The 20,197-nt window shown below is 43.5% G+C and overlaps 2 protein-coding genes across 2 annotated transcripts in view; one reads left to right on the forward strand and one right to left on the reverse strand.

Annotated features, from left to right (window-relative positions):
• Positions 1-657: 657 nt before the first annotated feature.
• Positions 658-8,472, reverse strand: LOC124090323 (acyl-coenzyme A thioesterase 1). Its single transcript, XM_046440930.2, has 3 exons — positions 7,791-8,472; positions 5,271-5,473; positions 658-2,331 (listed from the first exon to the last, which is right to left on the reverse strand). The coding sequence occupies exons 1-3, from the start codon at positions 8,374-8,376 to the stop codon at positions 1,753-1,755; spliced, it is 1,368 nt and encodes a 455-aa protein (XP_046296886.1). The 5' UTR covers positions 8,377-8,472; the 3' UTR covers positions 658-1,752.
• A 7,489-nt stretch (positions 8,473-15,961) lies between these two features.
• Heatr4 (HEAT repeat containing 4) overlaps positions 15,962-20,197 on the forward strand; it is a 30,566-nt gene continuing 26,330 nt past the window's right edge. The window contains exons 1-3 of the mRNA XM_046441126.2: positions 15,962-16,890; positions 18,326-18,516; positions 19,803-19,943. Of these exons, the coding sequence (XP_046297082.2) occupies positions 16,025-16,890; positions 18,326-18,516; positions 19,803-19,943 (1,198 nt within the window). The 5' untranslated portion in view covers positions 15,962-16,024. The remainder of the gene's footprint in view (positions 16,891-18,325; positions 18,517-19,802; positions 19,944-20,197) is intronic.

Raw genomic sequence — 20,197 nt, forward strand, 5'->3', positions numbered from 1 at the left:
AAGCCTCTCAACCTCCCCCACTCCTCCTGCTCTTGAGGCCGATTGGCTGGGTCGCGTGGGCGGAGCCAAAAAAGTCCCCCAATGAGCAGCTCCCTGGTCTGAAAGGGTGGGGAAACAGCCCAATGAGCATCACCGCAGAGGAGCCAATCAGTTGGCAACTAGAAGTTTGCTGGGGCCGCTGTGAGCCAATCATCAGCTGGCAGCTGGAAGTTTGCTGGCAGCTGGAAGTTTGCTGGGGCCCCTTCTGCTATGGCTCTCAACACCTGGACAATTGACCAGAGGAAATGTCCACTGGCTATTCCCAGATATCATATGTCTCTATACACAAGGTTTCCATGAGTGGTGACCCACATGCAATCCATGGACAGCTCGAGACAACTGACTTAGCAGATTACTTTGGCCTTAAAAAGTTGTAGACAGATCTTTTGCCTGCCCACATCCTTTATTTGCCTCACAGATCAGTTATAAGCATTAGTGCTGAGCTTCATAGAGGTGTCCTGGAGGCTCTGTTTTCCTCCCCAACCACTATTTTCCTTCCCAGAATAAAATGTTTGTCAGTCCCATGTGTTGCTGTTGCATAGGGTTTATGTCAGATAGAAGGTCCTCTTTCCCCAATATTTACTTGTTTTGTAAAATAAATATTCTTGTTAAAATATATTTGTGCGATAAAAAGCATTTTTATTGTTACATATAGTATATTAAAGCATAACATCTGGAAAGATACATAATAATATATCCCAAATATGACTTCCAGGAATGAGGGTGATAGAGGGGACAATATCCTATGGAAAGTGAATGAGCCCCAGTTATCGGCTGATACTACAGTGTAGGAAAAAGCCACTCCTGGGAAATAGTCGGATGTTCTAGTAAATGGGTTTTCTGGGTACAGCAGGATAGCAGCAGGAAGTTCCTAACACTGTAACAGCAGGATAACTACAAAAATGTTTCTAGCTCTGTAACTTTATAGTACACAAAGAAGCCTCTTCATAACTCACAAGCCTTGAACAATTTACAAAGCTTCTGTAGTTAAACTTCCTGATAATGAGACCCTATATAATAAACATGCTGAGCTAGTTCTGTGTCACTATTTCTCCATCAGAGGGCAGTGTCCCACTTGGCCCCAGCCTTGCTTAAAAATGTCTCTGTGTTTTTCTTTTTTTTTTTTTTTTTAGAATTTTAATATTTATTTTTTTTTAGTTATCGGCGGACACAACATCTTTGTATGTGGTGCTGAGGATCGAACCCGGGCCGCATGCATGCCAGGCAAGCGCGCTACCGCTTGAGCCACATCCCAGCCCTCTGTGTTTTTCTTAATCTCTCATAGCCCCTACTCAAGATCCTTTGTTGTTGCTGCATGGGTAGCAGCAGTAACCTAAGAAATGAAAGAGACAATTGCTTTGTCTATACTGGTCCAATTTTTAATTTAATAAAAGTGTATATACTTAAGGCTCCCTTTTCATTCCTGATATCATTTTTTGGATAGGCACTTTTTTTTTTTTTGAGGTATTGGGGATTAAACCTAGGACCTTGTGCATGCTAGGCAAGTGCTCTACTATTGAGCTACAACCCCAGCCCTTGGATAGACACTATTTTGAATAGTAATATTTAAAAATAACAGTATGCAACTTAGAAGAGTTATAATAATAACTCCTCTAATCAGTTGAACTAATCTTAACTGGTGTCCTTAGAATATATTCAAGTTTTATCCTCCAAACCTTTAGATAATGGGTTAAATTTTTGGAAGAGCCCTCCTTAACTCTCACCACCCAGGTGTTTGTGAAAGAAAGTCTGGAGTTGTTCCCACACATCCAGCTGGGCCATGGTATGAGCCCTGGGTTCCCCTCCATAGACAATAGGACCACCCACCAAGACATGATGGGCAGCCCTGCACAGGGGCCAGTAAGGGGGCTCAATGTAGTGTCCTGCTTCTGGGTAACAGATGATCTGGGGCTTCTCCTTCCCATGGGCCTGCAAGCGTTTAGAGGCCTCATTAGCATAGAACTCGCTCTTCCAGTTGTGGTCATCCTGACCCACAAGGAACAGGAAGGTGGTGTCAGACTTCTCCACGGGAATAAAGCTCTTCTGGTCTTCCAAAGGACTTTTCAGGGCTTCCACAACATCCATGATGCCATCTTTGGTCACCTTGATTCGATCTCTCATGATACCCACAGGGGGCAGCGTCTCGTCCTTGTAGTGTATGCTTGCCCCAACAACAGCCACAGAGCCATTGATTATGACTGCAGCCGTGATGCCCTTCAGGAAAGAGGATATGGCAAGGCAGAGTTCTCCTCCTTTGGAATTCCCAAGCAGCCCAATCCCTGGACCCTTTACCTGAAAATGGGACAGAAGAAAAAGAAGAATGAATCTCCCATCCTTGTAATAGAGTGAACAGTGACCATGTGGGAAATCAGCTGGATCTGAGCCTGAATCTGAGCTCTACCTTCTCTCCATGTTGTAACCTAGGGAAGTCTACATATGCTTCCTCCCTACCTTATAAGAACAACCTAAAGGGAGGAAAATTTTTTATGTGCTCATGTTTCAGAGGTCTCAGTCATGTCCAGCCTACTCCATTGCTCTGGACCTGAATCGAGGCAGAACATCATGGCAGAAGGTGTGGCAAAGGAAAGCTGCTCAGCTCAGGACAGCCAGGGGGTGGAGAGAGCTCAAGCGAGAAGTCTGTGGCATAATATAATCCCCTAGTGGCCCACTTACCCAGCCATCTCCACCTTCCTAGAGTTACCACCCAGTAATCCATTCAAATTATTAATCTAAGTCACATGCAGCGGTGCATGTCTGTAATCCCAGCGGCTTGGGAGGCTGAGGCAGGAGGATCACAAGTTCAAAGCCAGCCTCTGCAAAAGCGAGCTACTAAGAAACTCAGTGAGACCCTGTCTCTAAATAAAATACAAAATAAGGCTGGGGATGCAGCTTAGTGTTCAAGTGCCCTGAGTTCAATCCCCAATATTTCCCTACCCCCACCCCCCAAAATCCCTAAAAAACAAAGTATTAACCTATCAAATGTTAGTTCGGGTTTGTACTATCCCGTGGGACTGGCTGCTCTTGTCCTATATTCCAAAGTCCTCTATGTTATCAACAGATGGCCATTTGATAGACCTCTCACAGCAGTTTTTTTTTTTTAATTTTAGTTGCAGATAAACACGATACCTTTATTTTGTTTATTTATATGGTGCTGGGAACCAAACCCAGTGCCTCAGACATGCTAGGCAAGTGCTCTACCACTGAGCTGCGCCCCAGCCCTCCCAGCAGTCTTTGTTGTTTCTTTGTGGCTTCCGTAACAGCACCCTTACTGGTTTCATGAAAGTGGTAAGAACTAAGTGATATTTTAATCAATCCAGGTTGTCAGAGGAAGTAGATGTGACAACATATGGAGTTAAGACATTGGCAAAATAAAATGCCCAATTTAACTTATCTTTGTGTATATCTTATACTTTTTTCACTACACCCAATCACCTTTTCTTTTTCTTTATTATACTTATTATTAAGGTACTAGGGATTGAATCCAGGGGCACTTTACCACTGAGTGACATCCCCAATCCTTTTTTATTTTCACAAGGGTCTCTGAAAGTTGCTTAGGGCCACAAAAAGCTGCTGAGGCTGGCCTCAAACTAGAGATCTTCCTGCCTCTGCCTCCTGAGGAGCTGGGTTTACAGGTGTATACCATCACACCTGGCTCCTGTAAGCTTTCTAATCACCTTCACCCTTGACAAGAAAAGGAGGTGAAGAGGACATTCCAAGAAGATGGCATGTCACAAGCATAGGGAAGAGAGCCGGTGCTCTGGGAACTGCAGGAAGTCCTGTGCAGTCACACATAGTGAAGCAGGAATAGCCTGGCCTGCTTAAGGCCCTTATCCTGAGTGAGGAAACAAATCTTCAGAAAAGGAGCTTCCTTGCCCTTCAAGGAGGGTCACCCCTTGACATTGAACATGAAAAAGTATGTTTTTTTACCTAAAAAAATATATACATTCTGGGGCTGGGTTGTGGCTCAGCAGTAGAGCACTCGCCTAGCATGTGTGAGGCACGGGTTTGATCCCTGGCACCACATAAAAAATAAATAAATTAAAGGTATTGTGTCCATCTACAAATATATATATATACACACACACACACACACACACATACACATTCTTCCTGCTTTAGAAACTACATAATTGGTGTGTTTAACTGGGGATTGAACCCAGTGGTGTTCTACCACTAAGTCACATCCCCAGCCCTTTATTTTTTATTTTGAGCCAGGGGCTCACTAAATTGCCCAGGCTGGCCTTGAATTTGTAATCTCCTACCTCAGCATCCAGAGTTACTGATATTATTGGTGTGCATCATGGTGCCTGGTCATATTACCTTTCTTTCTCTCTCTCTTTTTGTACCAGGGATTGAATCCAGGCCTGATTAACAAATGAGCTACATGCCACATCCCCAGTCTTTTGAAAAAATTTTTTTTTCCTTTGGAGACAGGATCTCACTAAGTTACTTAGAGCCTTGATAAGTTGCTGAGGCTGGCTTTGAAATTGTGATCCTCCTGCCTCAGCCTCCTGAGCTGCTGGGATTACAAGTGTGTGCCACCACGCCCAATCATATCACCTTTTCTGAGAGCTCCAGTGCTTCCATCCATATTGTGCCCTGATTGAATTATACAATTAGCAAGGACTGCCTCCTCATTCTTGGCTACACTGAGTCTAAAAACCATAAACTATTCCAGGAACTCAGATGATGGCTGTCAATTTCCTTCTTTAAGGTTAACCCTGTGCTCTCACAGGGGTATGGGGGAGAGAGGGTGGCTGAGCACAAAGACTTACAAGCAGGCGTCTCCTGGGGAAGGTCATGGCCTTTTATTACAGTTTACTTCCTGTCGATCTCAAGGTTCTCAAAGGTAGCCTATGAAATACTAAAACAAACTGGAATTCAGAATTCCAGAATATCAACTAGTAACCTCTTTACTAACAGGAAATGTGATAATGTAGAACTGCACAGAAGTATCCCTGAGAAGTGTCTATGCAAGGCAGTGGCTGCTGGATTAGGAGAGGCCCCCAAGAATGGGCTGTGGGGCTGATTCAGTGGTAGAGTGCTCGACTAGCACGTGTGAGACCCTGGATTTCATCCTCAGCACCACATATAAATAAATAAAATAAAGATATTTTGTCCAATTACAACTAAAAAATAAACATTAAAAAAAAAAGAATGGGCTGATTTCTGTGAAACCAAAAGCACGCATGAGGTGGGGAGCAGCCCACAAAACTAAGAAGAGATCTAACCTCAGGGTGATGGAGCAGGTAGTTCACAGCTTCCTCAAAGTACTCCAGGTGCACAGTCTCTAGGCTCCGGGGAAGGTCATCATAGCCATAATAAGCCAGAGCCATCACAGCAAAACCTTTGCCAGCCAGCAGACTAGCTCGGTACTCCAGAAGGCCACCTCCAAGTCCAAACAGGTCCACAATCCCAGGATAGGGCCCAGGTTCTTGGGGAGAAACAAAACAGAATAGAAAATGGAGTTATAAAATAAGCAAGGATTATCTGCTCATCCTTTTAAGTCTTTGCAGTGTCGTCAAAAGCCATATATTACCTACTGGGAGATGAACAACTTTTCCACTATCAAAAATGCTTAAAGACCTCTGGTATCCAAACATCCAGAGAGTGGCCTAGGCTAAATCCACATTCCCCTCTGTATCACAAAAGCCCCACGAATTTTCACAAAGACCTTGTATTTCTTTTGAGATCAAAAACACTTTATGGCCCCGTGATACAGCACCTGGCTGGCATGAGTGATGCCCTGGGTGTAACAGCATTGAAAAAAAATACACACACACACACACACACAAAAAATGAACAATAAGAGCAACAAACATATGGCCTTTCCTAATCCCCAAAAGTGGACAATGCCAACTGCCAGAGAATGCACAGCCACTGGAACTGTCTGTCATACAATGCTGATTGTAATGCAAAATAGTGCAGTCTGTGAAGAAATCAGTTGACAGTTTCCTCTAAAGGCCAATGTATTCTTCCTATATGACCCCAAAATCCCATGCCTAGGTCTTTACCCAAGAGAAATAAAAACTGTCTTCACACAAAAGCTTGTGTCGAAGTGTTTGTAGCAGCCTTATATAATTGCCACAAACTGCAAACAAATGTGCTTTGACTGGTGAATGAATATAAACTGTGCTATATCCATATTTTGCATCACACAGAACAGCTCAAAAGTCTCAAATGCTAATGGGCACAGACTCAAAATGCTACTTACTAGGGCTGGTGAAGCACTAGACTAGCAGATGCAAGGCTTTAGGTTCAATCCTCAACCCTACAATAAAAAATAAATAAAAGGCTCCATTTTGCATGATTACATGCATAAGGTATTTTCACCATTTATATAATATGAAAATTTCTCTTTTACATATCCAGTTTAGAGAAAAACACAACAAACACTTGCTAGGCACCATGTAATGTAAGTCTCTGAATCCCTTTGTCCATTTCCCGCCCCCCTTGGTGTATGTCTTACTATTAGTTTTCTATACACACACACACACACACACACACACACGCACATATATATAATTTATTGTTTGAAGCAGTACTGAGAATTGAACCCAGGGGGCGCCCTAACAGTGAGCTACATCTCCAGCCTTTGCTGAGGCTATCCTAGAATGACCCATCCTTCTAGGCCACCATGGCCTACCAGTTTTCTTGATAATATCACCACTTACATAAGTACGTATGCACCTTAAATAACATTTTGCTTCTCTTGCCTGCCTTGTGAATTTTATCTCAATGCAAAGATACTGAATGTGTTCTGGTATTTGATTGTGTCACCTAACACTGTGGGGAACAAGTTGATTCTTGCAGCTGTGGCTCATTCCCTTTGCTGGAAACAGCTCCACCTATCCATCACTTCCACTGTTGGTGGATATTCGGGCTGTTAGCAAACAACATGCCTCTGGGTGCACATGTACCAGAACAAGTAGAAAGCCATATTCAACTAGGTAACTGCAGAAAATTTTTTTCCCAGAGTAGCTGAACACTGTGACTGCTTCTGCTTCGTACATGAGTTTCTTTCTTCCAGGTACTTGGTAACAATTGGTCATGTCAGAGTTCTAAATCTTTGCCACTCTTGAGGTTATGAGATGCATTCTGTATTTTTATTTTTGCATCTCCTTCATTACTAATGAAGCTAAGCATCCTTTCATTTTTTTTCACTGACCAATAACTTTATGTATATAAAAGTTTCCAATAATCTCCTTAGATTCCCAGTTGACAGGAAGAGGACTTCCTCCTTTTATAACTGCTAATTTACATAAACCTTAACATACTGTGGGAATGAGGAGAAAAGTTGTAAAACTGAGAAACTTTTAAAGACCATTAAAAAGTTGAAACTACCTACATACGGGTTTTTTGTTTTTGTTTTTTAATTTTTTTTTAGTTGCTAATGGACCTTTATGTTACTTATTTATATGTGGTGTTGAGAATTGAACCCAGTGCTTCACACATGCTAGGAAAGCTCTCCAGCACTCAGCTACAACCCCAGCCCACTACAGATGCTTTTTAAAATTATCAGAAGTGTCTTTCCCCTTTCCTTAGGATATCTTTTAGCTGATGAGCCCTGGAATTGAAGAATCTCTCAGATTTAGAGCAACAGGTCCACCTCCCAGGCAGCTTTTCTTTCAATTCCTATCGTCTTAACTCCGACCTCTGGGATGTTGGGATCTACCTCTTTCCTAGGCAAAATAACACAGAGACAAGAGACAGTGCTAGACCGGAACAATGAGGACCAGGTGGGGGCTCACCTGGCGGCAGGAACAGCGTGGCCCGCACCCTGCCCTCCCGCACTGGCACCCGCCGCACCCCGGGCAGCATGAAGTGGCGCTCGTGCAGCGCCCGGGCCAGCTGCTGCCCGACGTCGGGCTCGTGGCCGTCCAACACCTCCAGCTCCACCACGAAGGGCGTCTGCACGTCCCGCTTCACCAGGCGCCAAAACGGCTTATCAGGCTCCATGGCCCAGATCAGCCCCATGGGCTCCAGGCCCGCGAAGCTGCCGCCCAGCGCGGGCGCGCGCGCCAGGTCCAGCTTGCCCTCTGCGTCCGCGCGGTATCGCGCGTTGGCGCGGAAAAGCGCGCCCTTCTCGTCGCGCAGGGACGCGCGCAGCGTGACCGGCTGTTGGGGGGCCAGGCCGCGCACTGCGATGTGCAGCGGCTCGTCCCAGCAGCAGCGGCCCGAGGGCTTCAGGCTTAGTGTCGCAGTTGTCCGTGAAGAAGCCCAAGTGCTGCGGCCACCCAGCCTAAGCAGAGGAGGCCCTGACATTCGCGCCCAATTCTTCAGGCCCCATTGGTACAACCCGCACGCTCGCAGGACAGAGAGCGAAGAGGTAACCATTTTGCACCTTAACTCAGTCTTCGCAACTGAACCGGAGAAGGGAGAAAGTTAGAGGTCCTCTAGTGGCCGGCTGCTTGATGCAAGCTAAGTGCCCACCCGGCCCAGCCTCTCATTTGTCGGAGAGGGGAAGGGCGGAGCCCTGCCAATCAGAAAACGAAAATAGTTACTCATGGACTTTCTTGAGGCCGCCTCCACTAAAAACTGCTTTATGATGAAGAACAACTTCCTAGTTCTGCTTCTTAGGCTCTCTTTGGCCCAGGAAAAGTGTCCTGGACCAGGGCTGGCTTTTAAAGAAACCTGGCACCTAGCAAAGCCTAATAGCTGAGAGAAATGCAGGACTGGAATCCAGTTTTATCACTTTATTGGATAACTGGCATTCGTTACTACTTCTAAGCCTTTTCTTTACAAATATGCACCACATTTTTTGCTTGTGTGTTATCTATCAGTGCTTATCCTTCACATCGGTCCTCCATCTAAGGGTCTTGACATCTTACTAGCCAGCTATGTAACCTCTGAGCTGCAATCCATAGAGGAGCAAAAATAGCCAAATGATGTAATAGGAATTATGATTTTGCTATACTGGGTTGTCATTTTGCTCCGTTAGGTGAACTTTATCTCCTGCTCATCCTATATTTCTCACCTTTTTCATTTTTTCATAAATTATTGGTTATGTTTTTTATCAAACTTAAGCTTTAGGCCCCTTCCAAGGCCTGTTAAGATTTTACATTAATAATTTCATAACCTTGTTATTGGAGAAACCTGGATATGTATAAGCTGTGTTTACTTCTGCTCCCAAATAAGACCATCCTACAAGCCTTCTCAGACAAACCTAGTTCCAAGTTGTCTTGAGGCCTACTGGTCGTTAATCACACAACTCCCCTCAGCTCCAATTACTCTTGTATTGATTCTATGAGATACTTCCAGTATTTTATGCATAGAGCCTCAGAATTTAAAGAAAGGAAATAATATAATTTGTGGGGAGTTGGGGATACTGAGAACTGAAGACAGGGAATAATTTAATTCTTAATCCTTACAAGAATTATATGAGGTGGGTCTATGTTGGACAGATTAGACAAAGGGGAATGAAGGAAAAGAAAGGGAGGGGGATGGGAATAGAAAAGATAGTAGAATGAATCAGACATAGCTTTCCTATGTTCATATATAAACATGACCAGTGTAACTCTACATCATGTACAACCACAAGAATGGGAAGTTAGGGCTGGGGTTGTGGCTCAGCAGTAGAGCGCTCGCCTAGCACATTCGAGGTCCTGGCTTCGATCCTCAGCACCACATAAAAATAAATAAAGATATTGTGTCCAACTAAAAAATAAATAAATAAATAAAAAGAATGGGAAGTTATACTCCATGTATGTATGATATGTCAAAATACACTACTGTCATGTATATCTAAAAAGTATTTTTAAAAAAGAACTATATGAAGGGCTGGGGTTGTGGCTCAGAGGTAGAGTGCTTGCCTTGCATGTGTGAGGCTCTGGGTTCGATCCTTAGCACCACATAAAAATAAACAAACAAAATAAAGGTATTGTGTCCATTTACAACTGAAAAACAGGATTTTTTTTTAAAAAAGGACTATATGAGGGGTTAACTGATTTGATGAACATCACACATCTAGAAAATGGAAGTATTGGGATTCATGCCTTTGCAAACAGATTCCCCAGCCTATGCTCTGAACCATTATGCTTTATTTGCCTCTCACATAATGATATCCTATGTTGAGAAGAGAATTTGGAAAATACACTCATATATTGGAGCATTCTGTATAAAAATAGTAAAAGATGCATTCTCTTTGACTCAATCCCACTCCGAGGAATAGTGTCTAAGTAAATATTTACAAATGTGTGTAAATAGGTGGCTACCAGGAAGCTCATCATGGTATTTCTTTTTTTGTTTATTTGTTTTGCGGTCCTGGGGACTGAACCCAGGGGTGCTCTATCACTGAACTACATCCTCAGCCCTTTTTATTTTTTGAGACAGAATTACTACTATATGATCCAACAGGTCCACTTCTGGGTATACACCCGAAATACTGAAAGCAGAGACTTTCATATAAATATGAGTCTACTGATATCTATTCACAGTAATTCTGTTTAACTTTCTGAGGAATCTACAAGGTTTTAATATTTAGTCCTGTCATCTTTCGACCCTTCTCTTTCCATCCTAGAGAAAGCATCCTCTCAAAGATGTTATGTCCGCCGAGAACTAAAAAATAAATATTAAAAAAAAATTCTCTCTCTCTCTCACTCTCTTTAAAAAAAAAAAAAGAGAGAGAGAGAGAGAGAGAAAGCATCCTCTGCCCTTTTTCAGGAGCCCAGGGTCTGAGTACAGTTTGTGCCTAGGCACTGAAGTCAGTACTCAGGCTGGTCCCAAATGCCAATCTTGCCGGGAAACAAAAGATATGACCATCTGAAAAGTATGACCTGGGCCAACTAGACAGAACCTTCGGCCCAGAAATCTTCCCTCTTATCAGGACAAATTTTGTAACAGGCACTCTTAAAATCGGAAATTTTCAGAAAAGCCTCAAGTGGTTTCTTCCTCATTCCTAGCCATTGCTGTTCTTTAAGCTAATTTCTCTATCCCAGCTTCCAACAGGCAGTCACATCATGTTGAAATCAGAAGCTGAAACTGCTCCCAAAGCCCTGCCCCCTGGCACCAGGAAGATGCAACAGAACCCAGAAAACCAGAATGAGCACACATCTCTCAGTTCCCTCAGATGAATCTACACGTATATATTTCTGGGCTTTTGTTCAACAAGAATGATCCCTCCTATAAAATATAACATAACTATAGGTTGGGAGAAGGCAGATTAGCTGTCTTCCCAATTTGGCCAAACTGCTAATAAATTCATTTTTCCTTTTTATGTAATTTTTATCTTACTCCCGATGCAAGTGAGTGTCCAAATGGTAGTTGGGACTTCCAGATTCAGGCGTCTGACTTGAGACCCAATAAATGTCACAAACAGATACCTTTATCTTGGCATTTTCCATCCAGAAGAGGGCAGATTATCGGGTTTACATGAACATTCCTTAAATGATTGACATGTCTTCATGGAGAATTGAGCAGTAATCTGACCCCTAGTTTGAGGTACTTGAAAGAGACAGGGGCAAATGAACATAGAGATGTCAAGCTGTTATTCTGCTTTTAATTATCTATCAGACATATACAGGCCCAAGTGAAGAGTCACTGCTTTTTAGCAGAAGCAGACTCTGGGTCCCTGAGATCCCTGATGTACAAACTCCTTATGGGAAAAAAAAAAAAATTAAACTGCCTAGCTCTAGAGGTTTATTTTTCAAATAACTAAGAAATCCACTAAGCCACCAATCAATAAGTATGATATAATTTCTCAAAACTCAGTTTATAGAAGGAAATTGAATCAATAGTCAAAGATACCCCCAATTGAATCCACAGGTTCCATCAGGAAACTCAAGAAATTCTGAAGAGTTGGTTGCTTGGTGACCAATATAAACAACTTTTAAATCTAAGAATCCAAAGAAGACTGAAGGCGCAAGACCTTGCTTTCCTTTAAGGACTGTGCTGTAGGAGGCCATTTTTCAGGTAATTTCAAAACACTGCAGGCTGCACCAGGATTAAAAAGGTTTTCATGTGCATTCATTGAATGAGGCAGCCTGGGGCAGTTTCAGACTCTGGATGATTAGGTGACAAAGAGTCAGTATTACTTCAGATACCAACCAGGACTAGGATCTTAATCAACCTCTCTCTGGACCCTGATTCGGGGATTTTTAAAATGAAGGCATTGGAACAGATCATCTTTATGGCAGAATTTCCAAAATAATCTCTGGAGACAGCTATTTAACTGGGTGAATATATAATGAGAAATGGAAACTAAAAAGTTGAGGGTGTGGAAATGAGGGGAACTTCTGGAGTAGAGGGAGGAGGTACTTTGCAGCTTACACAGAATGTTCACAAGTTTCTGGTATCATATCAACACTAAATTTCAGCTTCCTATCAACACTAAATTAGGACAGGTATCAGTCAGACTCTCCATTTTCAGATTGGCAAACCAGTTTTTGAAGGTGTCATGGTTGGGAAGTGCAGAATCTGGCCTTAGCTCTGTCTTCTAACTCTAAGACTGACAATGACGAGCCTCTTCTGACCAAAAGTTACATTCTGCCAATCTATTGAAAATATTTCAGTTACCTTCATCTTGGCATTTTCCATCCAGAAGAGGGCAGATTATCGGGTTTAAAATAGACTTTTCATGTGTTTCCTTCCTTTTTGATTAGCCACTCTATCAGATGAAAACTACTATTCCTTAAGAATATAACTGCTAATGATAATATGGTATTCTTTCTGTTTACATTTTTACTGTTTTGGTTTGGATATGAGGTGTTGCTCAAAAGCTCCTGTGTAAAGGTAGGAGATACAATGATTAGATTATGAGAGCTATATCCTAATCCATGGATTAATCCAGTTAGTGGGTTAGTAATTTGAATGAATTACTGGGTGGTAACTGTAAACAGATGAGGTATGGCTGGACAAAGTGCTTCACTGGGGGTGTGCCTTGGGGATTATATATTTTGTCCCTGGCTTTTTGAGTTCTCTCTCTGCTCCTTGGCTGCCCTGAGGCAAGCAGCTGTCTTCTGCCATGCTTTTCTGCCATGATGTTCTACTTCATCTCCAGCCCAGAGCAATGGAGTCAGCTCACCACGGACTGAGACCTCTGAAACCAAGAGCCAAAATAAACATTTCCTCCTCTAAGTTGTTCTTGTCCTGTGTTTTAGTCACAGTGATAAAATGCTAACACTGTTACCAAGGTTTCTTATGTCACATGTTAAAAGACATATATCTGGGGATAACCTCGATCACCCCACACAGGCAGTCATCCTGGAATGAATCATCCTCTTTCTGTTTTTAAAGTGTTTGGAATCAAAATGCTCCCACCTAAGCAGCAAGATACACATCATTGTGCAAGAATTTGAAATTCTTATTAGAGCACATGTAAGTCAGAAGAACACAAATAGTGTTCTCATGTGACAGTTCATTTTCAATCAGTCCGAGTAGGTACTCTTTCAGGAAAAATATCTCCTTGTGACCAGCCTCTACCTAATTTCTCTATTTTGACTAACTACTGAGTGCCCTTGTGGCATGAGGCCTTCACAGTTGTGAAAAATTAAACAACCAAAGTTAATTTTATGTGCAAAAATATCCTGCAAGGATATCAAAATAATCCCGTCTGACATAATCTGAGGGAAGTTATCAGTTCTGGCCTAGAAGCATCTAGATGAAAATTGACCCTTAACAGAAACACCACAAGGTCAGATTTATTATTTGGAAGACAGGAGGATAAATCAAACCCTAGAGACAGGAGGTATGTATTTCATTTTATGGAGAAAGAGAAGAGTCATACCTGGTCTGTGGGTGCACACTGGGGCAGTCCAGGATGGGCAGAGGTTGATATGACTGAGATAGAAAGAATGTTAAAGAATAGTGGTACCTGCTCCTGGGAGTGCCAGGTTAGCATGCTGAGGTGGTGGGGAGAGGAGCTTGAGCTAAGGCCAGAGTGGCACAGAGATTAACTACACTGAAGCTACAGTCATGCAGACTGGATTTGCCCCCTGACTCCCCTACTTATGGGCCATGTAAACAATTCACCTTGGTGAGCCTCAGCTTCTTCCAGGATCATACCTTCTGCTGCACCCCTTCCCTGACTCAGGCAAAGGCAAGGCCCTACTGAGGTGGATGGCGCAAGGCGTCCATCCTCCAGAGGAGCGCAGTGTGTTCCTGGGAATGGGCTGGTTTGGTTTTGTATTCCTTTAATAAGTATAGTTGCGACTTCTCATATGACCATTAAGTACGAAGGAAAAAACATGACTTTCCCAATTAATGCAACTACTTCTAAAGAATAAATCTGTTTGCTCTAAATGCAATGATTCAGCTGTGGAACGTAAATTGTTAATGTTTAATGAAAAACCCCCTGTAGGAAAAACAGTCAAGGAAGTTTTTGAGAAATTAAATTGAAATCTAGAGAAGAAGAATTAATGTTAAGAAGACAGATTAGTGCTTAGTACTGGGCAACTTGTTCTTGTTCCTGTGCACAATGGTTTGGTGCTCTTGCTCTTGTTTGATTAAAATTAATAGCCTCTTTTTTCAAGTTAACCACTTGCTATAACCGTGGCGCCGATTCTAGTCAGTTAAGTCAAGAAAGAATAGTCCAGGTATAGGCCAATAGTCTGGGACATTTCTAACTATTATTAAAAGCTAACTAAGCAGAAACAGCTCAAAGCAAAATGCGAACTGAAAGTAAAAAATGTTTGCTCATGCATATGCCAAGATACATTCTTCTTATCTAATTGTAGCTACGTAATATTTTGTTTCTTTGAATAATGATTCCTGTTTTGTAACCACAAAGTACTGTGAGCCTGCCAAAATGAAAAGTATATATGATTAACTTCACAAGTAAAGATTGGGATTCAGCACCTTCACTTTTGTGTCTGTGTTGTTTCTCCACCCCCTTTCGCCGACTCCTCACCATCTGTCTCCTGAGACCCCCTGTTGGAGCTGGACTCCGAAAACCTTCCTCTGTGAAGCCCTTAGCAAAATACTCTATGATTTTCAACTATCATTATTAGACCAAGAGAGTATTTCCAAAGGAAATACAAAACAAAATACTAAAAGTATTTGTTTTCTACGGTGCTTTCCATTTTAGTTAAAACCTGGAGAGAGCCAATAGTTAAGGAAGAGATGAAGTTATTTATCCAGTTGAAAAAATGTGCTACCCCTCAAATATTTTAATGATGAAGATTATATAGCAATATGGAAAAGTACTGGGTAACTTGAAGAGCAGAAAAGACAGCAGATGTGGATAGTTCAGTTAGAGAGCCCAATATTTAACAACATGAGGTGTCGCAGGAGTAATAGTTAAACTAAGTGGTATGAATTAGGAATGATATCAATTTGTGTGTGACTGGGCCTGGATAGAAGAAGTTATGGGCATGTAGGGGAATTGAGTTGTCCTAAGAGAAGGGATAGAATTTGTGTCAAGTATGGAAGAAAAGGCCATTTCATGCAGAAGGCACAGGAGGAAGCTTGTGGAGGAATAGGGGATCCAGCTGGCTTTAGCAGAGTTTACCAGTCAGGACAAAGTCCTAAGCTGGGGTCCTGCTCATGTTGAACCCTGAATGCCAGGCTGAGTTGTTCGAACTTTATGCTATAAGCTATTTTTGTGTGACAGAGTTGGGAGGGGGATCTTGCTATGTTGTCCAGGGTACCCTTGAACTCCTGGCTCAAGCAATGCTCCTGTTTGGGAGCAGGGACCCGGGCATATGACACCATCCCAGCTTCCTATAAGCCTTTTGAACAGAGAAAAAGCAATATCTGAAGACAATTAGAAATGGGAAACTACTGGGGACAGATATAAATACTGGGTCTGATACAAGGAAATACTTTATATGTTGCACTACTTCTTTCTTCTGTCCTTCTAATCTGCTTGGCTTTCTCACCCCACCCCATTCCTTTTCTCATCTATCTTCCAAGATAGTCTCTTTCTGTACACGAGTCTGATTTCTACAGACCTCCACCAGTTCGTCCCATCCTCTTAACAGGTTCCTGTCACAGCTGCAGGCCCTGCCTCTGGACCAGGCAGCATAGAAGAAAGTTTTTGCTAGGAAATATGACTGGGACCCAAAAAGAAAAGACCTTCTTCTCTCATCAGTACCCTGAGTCACTCCCCCCACGGCTGGGATGGGGCATGACTCTTGGCTTCTCAAAACTGAACCAAGAGGTATGTGCATCTGTCTCCAACGTGCCACCCGTCTTCCACTTTGGCCCTCAGCGCTGTGCAAAGCTCAAGAACCAGTATCTGAAGAAGGCTGCTGCCAACCTTACCTTCTCTCAGGAGGTGATGTGGCAGCGAGGCCTGCCCAGCATGCCTTACAGCCAGTATAGCTTTGACCATATCTACGACACAGATGACATCGTCCCACCTTCCCAGATCAGGAAGGCCCAATGTGAGAAACCTGTCAGTGTCAAGTCCCTGAGAACAGAGGTCATCTCCCAGGCTATGAAGACGGCAAGCCCTGACAATCTTGTCAAGAAGCAGAAGAAATCAAAGCCAGCAAGCCCAGTCCAGAGAGGATCTCCCCGTCTCCCCCTTTATTCCCAAAAGGATCCAGATTTGCTGAGTCCACCGCCTTCTCCAGATGTGAACCTGGAGGAAAGGGAACTGTGGCTTCCCCCTCATGAGAAGGAGGCCAGAGACTGGGAGGCCATCGTGCTGGAAAAGCTGAACAAGCGCACAGCCCGGTGGATCCAGAGCAAGCGTCCTGCGAGGCCTGGGGTATCACCCAATAAGTGGCAGACGTTCCTGCGTCAGCAGTATGACTGGAGCCACATCCGGGATGAGCTCACCTCCAAAAGCGACCTGGAGCTCCTGAAACAGCTGGAGGCAGAAGAGACAGCAGAGTTTGAGCCTCCAGTTATCATCCTGCCCCCCAAGGAAGAAAAGCAGCCAGAGCTGCGGCTTCCAGTTTACTACAGGTAGGCTGACCAGGCCCCAGGTGTGCCACTGAGGATCCCTAGCTCCCCTTCAAGGACTCCCAGGTGGGCTCACACTCTTTATTTTATCTTATTAATTTTTTGTGTTGCTGGGGATGGAACTCAGGGCTTACCACTCACTCTAGGCAAGGGTCTACCCCTGAGCTACACCCGCAGCATACATTCCTTATTTTGCAATGTATTCTACTATCAACCTCATGCTCTCTACCACCAACCATTCTCTGCGATCTCTTCAAAGTAATTTTCTCAGCCTTTGCACTACTGACATTCTGGGTTAAACACATGTTTTGTTTTGTTTTAAGGAGCTGTCCTATGCATTGTAGGATGTTAGCAGCATCTCTGGCATTTCCCCGCTAGATGCTAGTAGCACCCCCAAGTTGTGACGACCAAAGATGACTCAAACACCATCAAATGTCTCTGAGGGATAAAAATCACCTCCATTTGTGAACCACCACCTTAAAGGAAAGGGATTGGTTCTTGGCCTTCCCCAGCAGATGTAGCTATCCAACTGCAGTTCCAGTTACCATTCAGGTGTTCTCAGAAATGTATCCATGGTGAAAGTAAGGAAGGCAGACACCTCACAGCACTGAGGTCTGACTCTGTCTCACTCTGTACAAAGCCAGGTGTCACTGACTCAAAACCCAGCCAGCTGCAGGGCAGAGAACCAGTCACAAGTGGATATCTATCTATTTATTTATTCATTTATTGGACAAATATAAATTACATTCTTGCTACTTTCAGATAGTCTGCCGGAACTTCAATATAAAAGAACAGATGTGTACCTTTAATAAGATTATAGCCTGTCAACTGGGTGGACAGACATTAAATAACTACCCACACTTTTAGGGTGAGGTAATGTAAGAAGTGAGGTCCCTTCTTTAAGTCCTTTTAAACTCTAAGGGAACCAATGTTTTAAAAAGTGGGGGGGGGGGGCAGCGTTATGTTGCCAGGCCTGGTGTTGTACACCTGTCATCCCAGCTACTTGAGCGGTTGTGACAGGAAGATGGCAAGTTCAAGGTCAGCTGGGCAACTTAGCAAGATCCTGTCTTAAAATAAAAATTATAAAAAAGGCTGGGGATATAGCTTAGTGGCAGAGCTCTTGCCCAGCATGTGTGAGACCCTGTGTTCAATCCCGCTGGGGCAGGCCGGTGGCTTATGTTGGAAGCATGGCCACCCTACGGTGCTGCCCAGTGGCTGCAGAAGGTGTGGCCCCATCCGTGGAGGTAAAAGGTAGCTGAAGACAAGCTTTCTGATTGCTCCATATTCAACTGGCATCTTTGGGACAAAGTTAATAGTTAAATACAGGTGTTCAGTCGCTCACATGTGTGGGAGCTGAGCCTAAGAGCTGTGGTGAATCATAAACCAAATGGAAAGTGGGGTACCTTTCCCCTTTTCCCCCTCTCTCACCTCTGCCAAGATTGCCCAATTACTCCCCACAAGAGCAGACAGTTGAAAGCATGCCTGGCAGAAATACCACAGCTGAGGACATTGAGGAGAAGAGAAGCATCATCCAGCCCCCAAAGGAGAGCTGCTTCCGACAGGTGAATCCTGCAGCTGGAGAGTTTGCTTACTCTACAGACAACAAGTTTGAGCAAGAGATTTACTTTGGTAATTGCGCCAGCCCCTATGGGGGAGGTAGAGGTGGGTGTGGACCAAGGAAGTGAAGATCGCTGGGGGATACAAAGGGAGGTGAGGCCCTGGATGTCCCGGGGATTTCATGCTACAGCCCCTGGGTACCAGCACAGGAGTTGCAGCGGTGGTGTCTGATGGGAAGGAACCAGTTCTCTTCCCCACTACCATATCCCTTCACCTTACTAAGGAGGGAGTGGAAGATGGGATTGTAACTTCAGCAGGATTTGACTCTGGAAGCACCCTACCTCTTCTCTGCCCACCTTTTTCCCTTTGCTCACTTTGAGATTATTCTCCCACTAAGGTGCTAAGTTGGAAAAAAAAAATAACAGGCTTTAGAGTTGGATAGAATTAGGTTTAAAACCTGGCTCAGCGGCCCCCCCCCAACCCTTTTAAAATATTTTTTTGTGCTAGGGTTTGAACCCAGGGGCACTTAACCACTGAACCACACCCCCAGGCCCCTTTCTAATTTTATTTGAGACAAGGTCTTGCTAAGTCGCTCAGGACCTCACTAAATTGCTGAGGCTAGTTTTGAACTTGTGATCCTTCTGCCTCAGCCTCCCAAGCTGTTAGAATCTCAGGCATGCACCACTATGCCCAGCATCAGTCCCTTCTTAATAACCTTCAGTAAGTTACAGGCTTCTGAGCCTTAGAAACCTCATTGGTAAAGTGATGTTAATAAAAAAGCACCTCAAATAGAGTAGACAAAAAAAATCTCAATCTTTTCTTGCCCAATGCCTGGCACACAGAGGTGCTCAATAAATGCCCATTATCTTCTCCATCCACCTTGCTTTCCTTTAGATGCCTGGGCTCCCAGGATGAAAAAAACAATCTAGGTCTTTATGTTCCAAGCTGTTTCTTCTTCCTAGACCCCTATCTTGTTCCTAAACTGCTATCAGCTGGGTCTTCTTAAAGGGTTTAAAAAACTATTCTGACTAAGGTACTAATGACTGATAGGAATAATTAAGTGCCCCTTCTTTAGTGTCTAGCTTTTCAAAGGGGACAATTCCTGTAAATTAGATTCTGCCTTACTGATGGAAAACACTACCCTGGCTTTCAGGCCTCTGTGAGGCTTTTCTATGAGGTCACAAGTTGTGACATTTCCAAGCAATAGTCACCTTCAAAGGATGTCCCACAGCATGGTAATCTTGGGTCCTAGGGCTTAGATTAAGGCAAAAGGAAATTTGGCCTGATCTTGGTGAATGGAAACCAGGAAGAGAGAAAAGAGGAAGGTTCTGGGGGACTCACTGATTCTTTGTTCACAGATAAAGTCCAGATCATCCATAAGATTGGTGCAAAGAGAGACCAGATTTTCCTGGAAAACCTCAATCGGTACAACAAGCAGTTATCTAAGGTCTTCCCTGAGACTCCAGAAAGGTGGAGTTCCCAGCCTATTCCTGAAGCACGTAAGCAGGAAGCTGATATTGGGGGTAATGATGGAAGTGTGGCTTTTCTTTAGGGTCTCTAGTCAAGGGGTTGGAGCACTCCCAGGAATACGGGAGCTCCCTTTCTACCAACCAAAAGTCATCTTGTAAAATTACAAAATACTAACTGCAATTAGGAAGAGCCTTGGTGGAACATACATTTGATTGAATTAGATATAACTTAGATGTAACCAAGTGTTTCATGGCCAATAATTACAAATAAGAAAGGTCCCATT

Source organism: Marmota monax, unplaced genomic scaffold (genome assembly GCF_021218885.2).
Source record: "Marmota monax isolate L192 unplaced genomic scaffold, Marmota_monax_Labrador192_F-V1.1 WCK01_AAM20220418_F8-fsc00017, whole genome shotgun sequence".
Lineage (NCBI taxonomy): Eukaryota > Metazoa > Chordata > Mammalia > Rodentia > Sciuridae > Marmota > Marmota monax.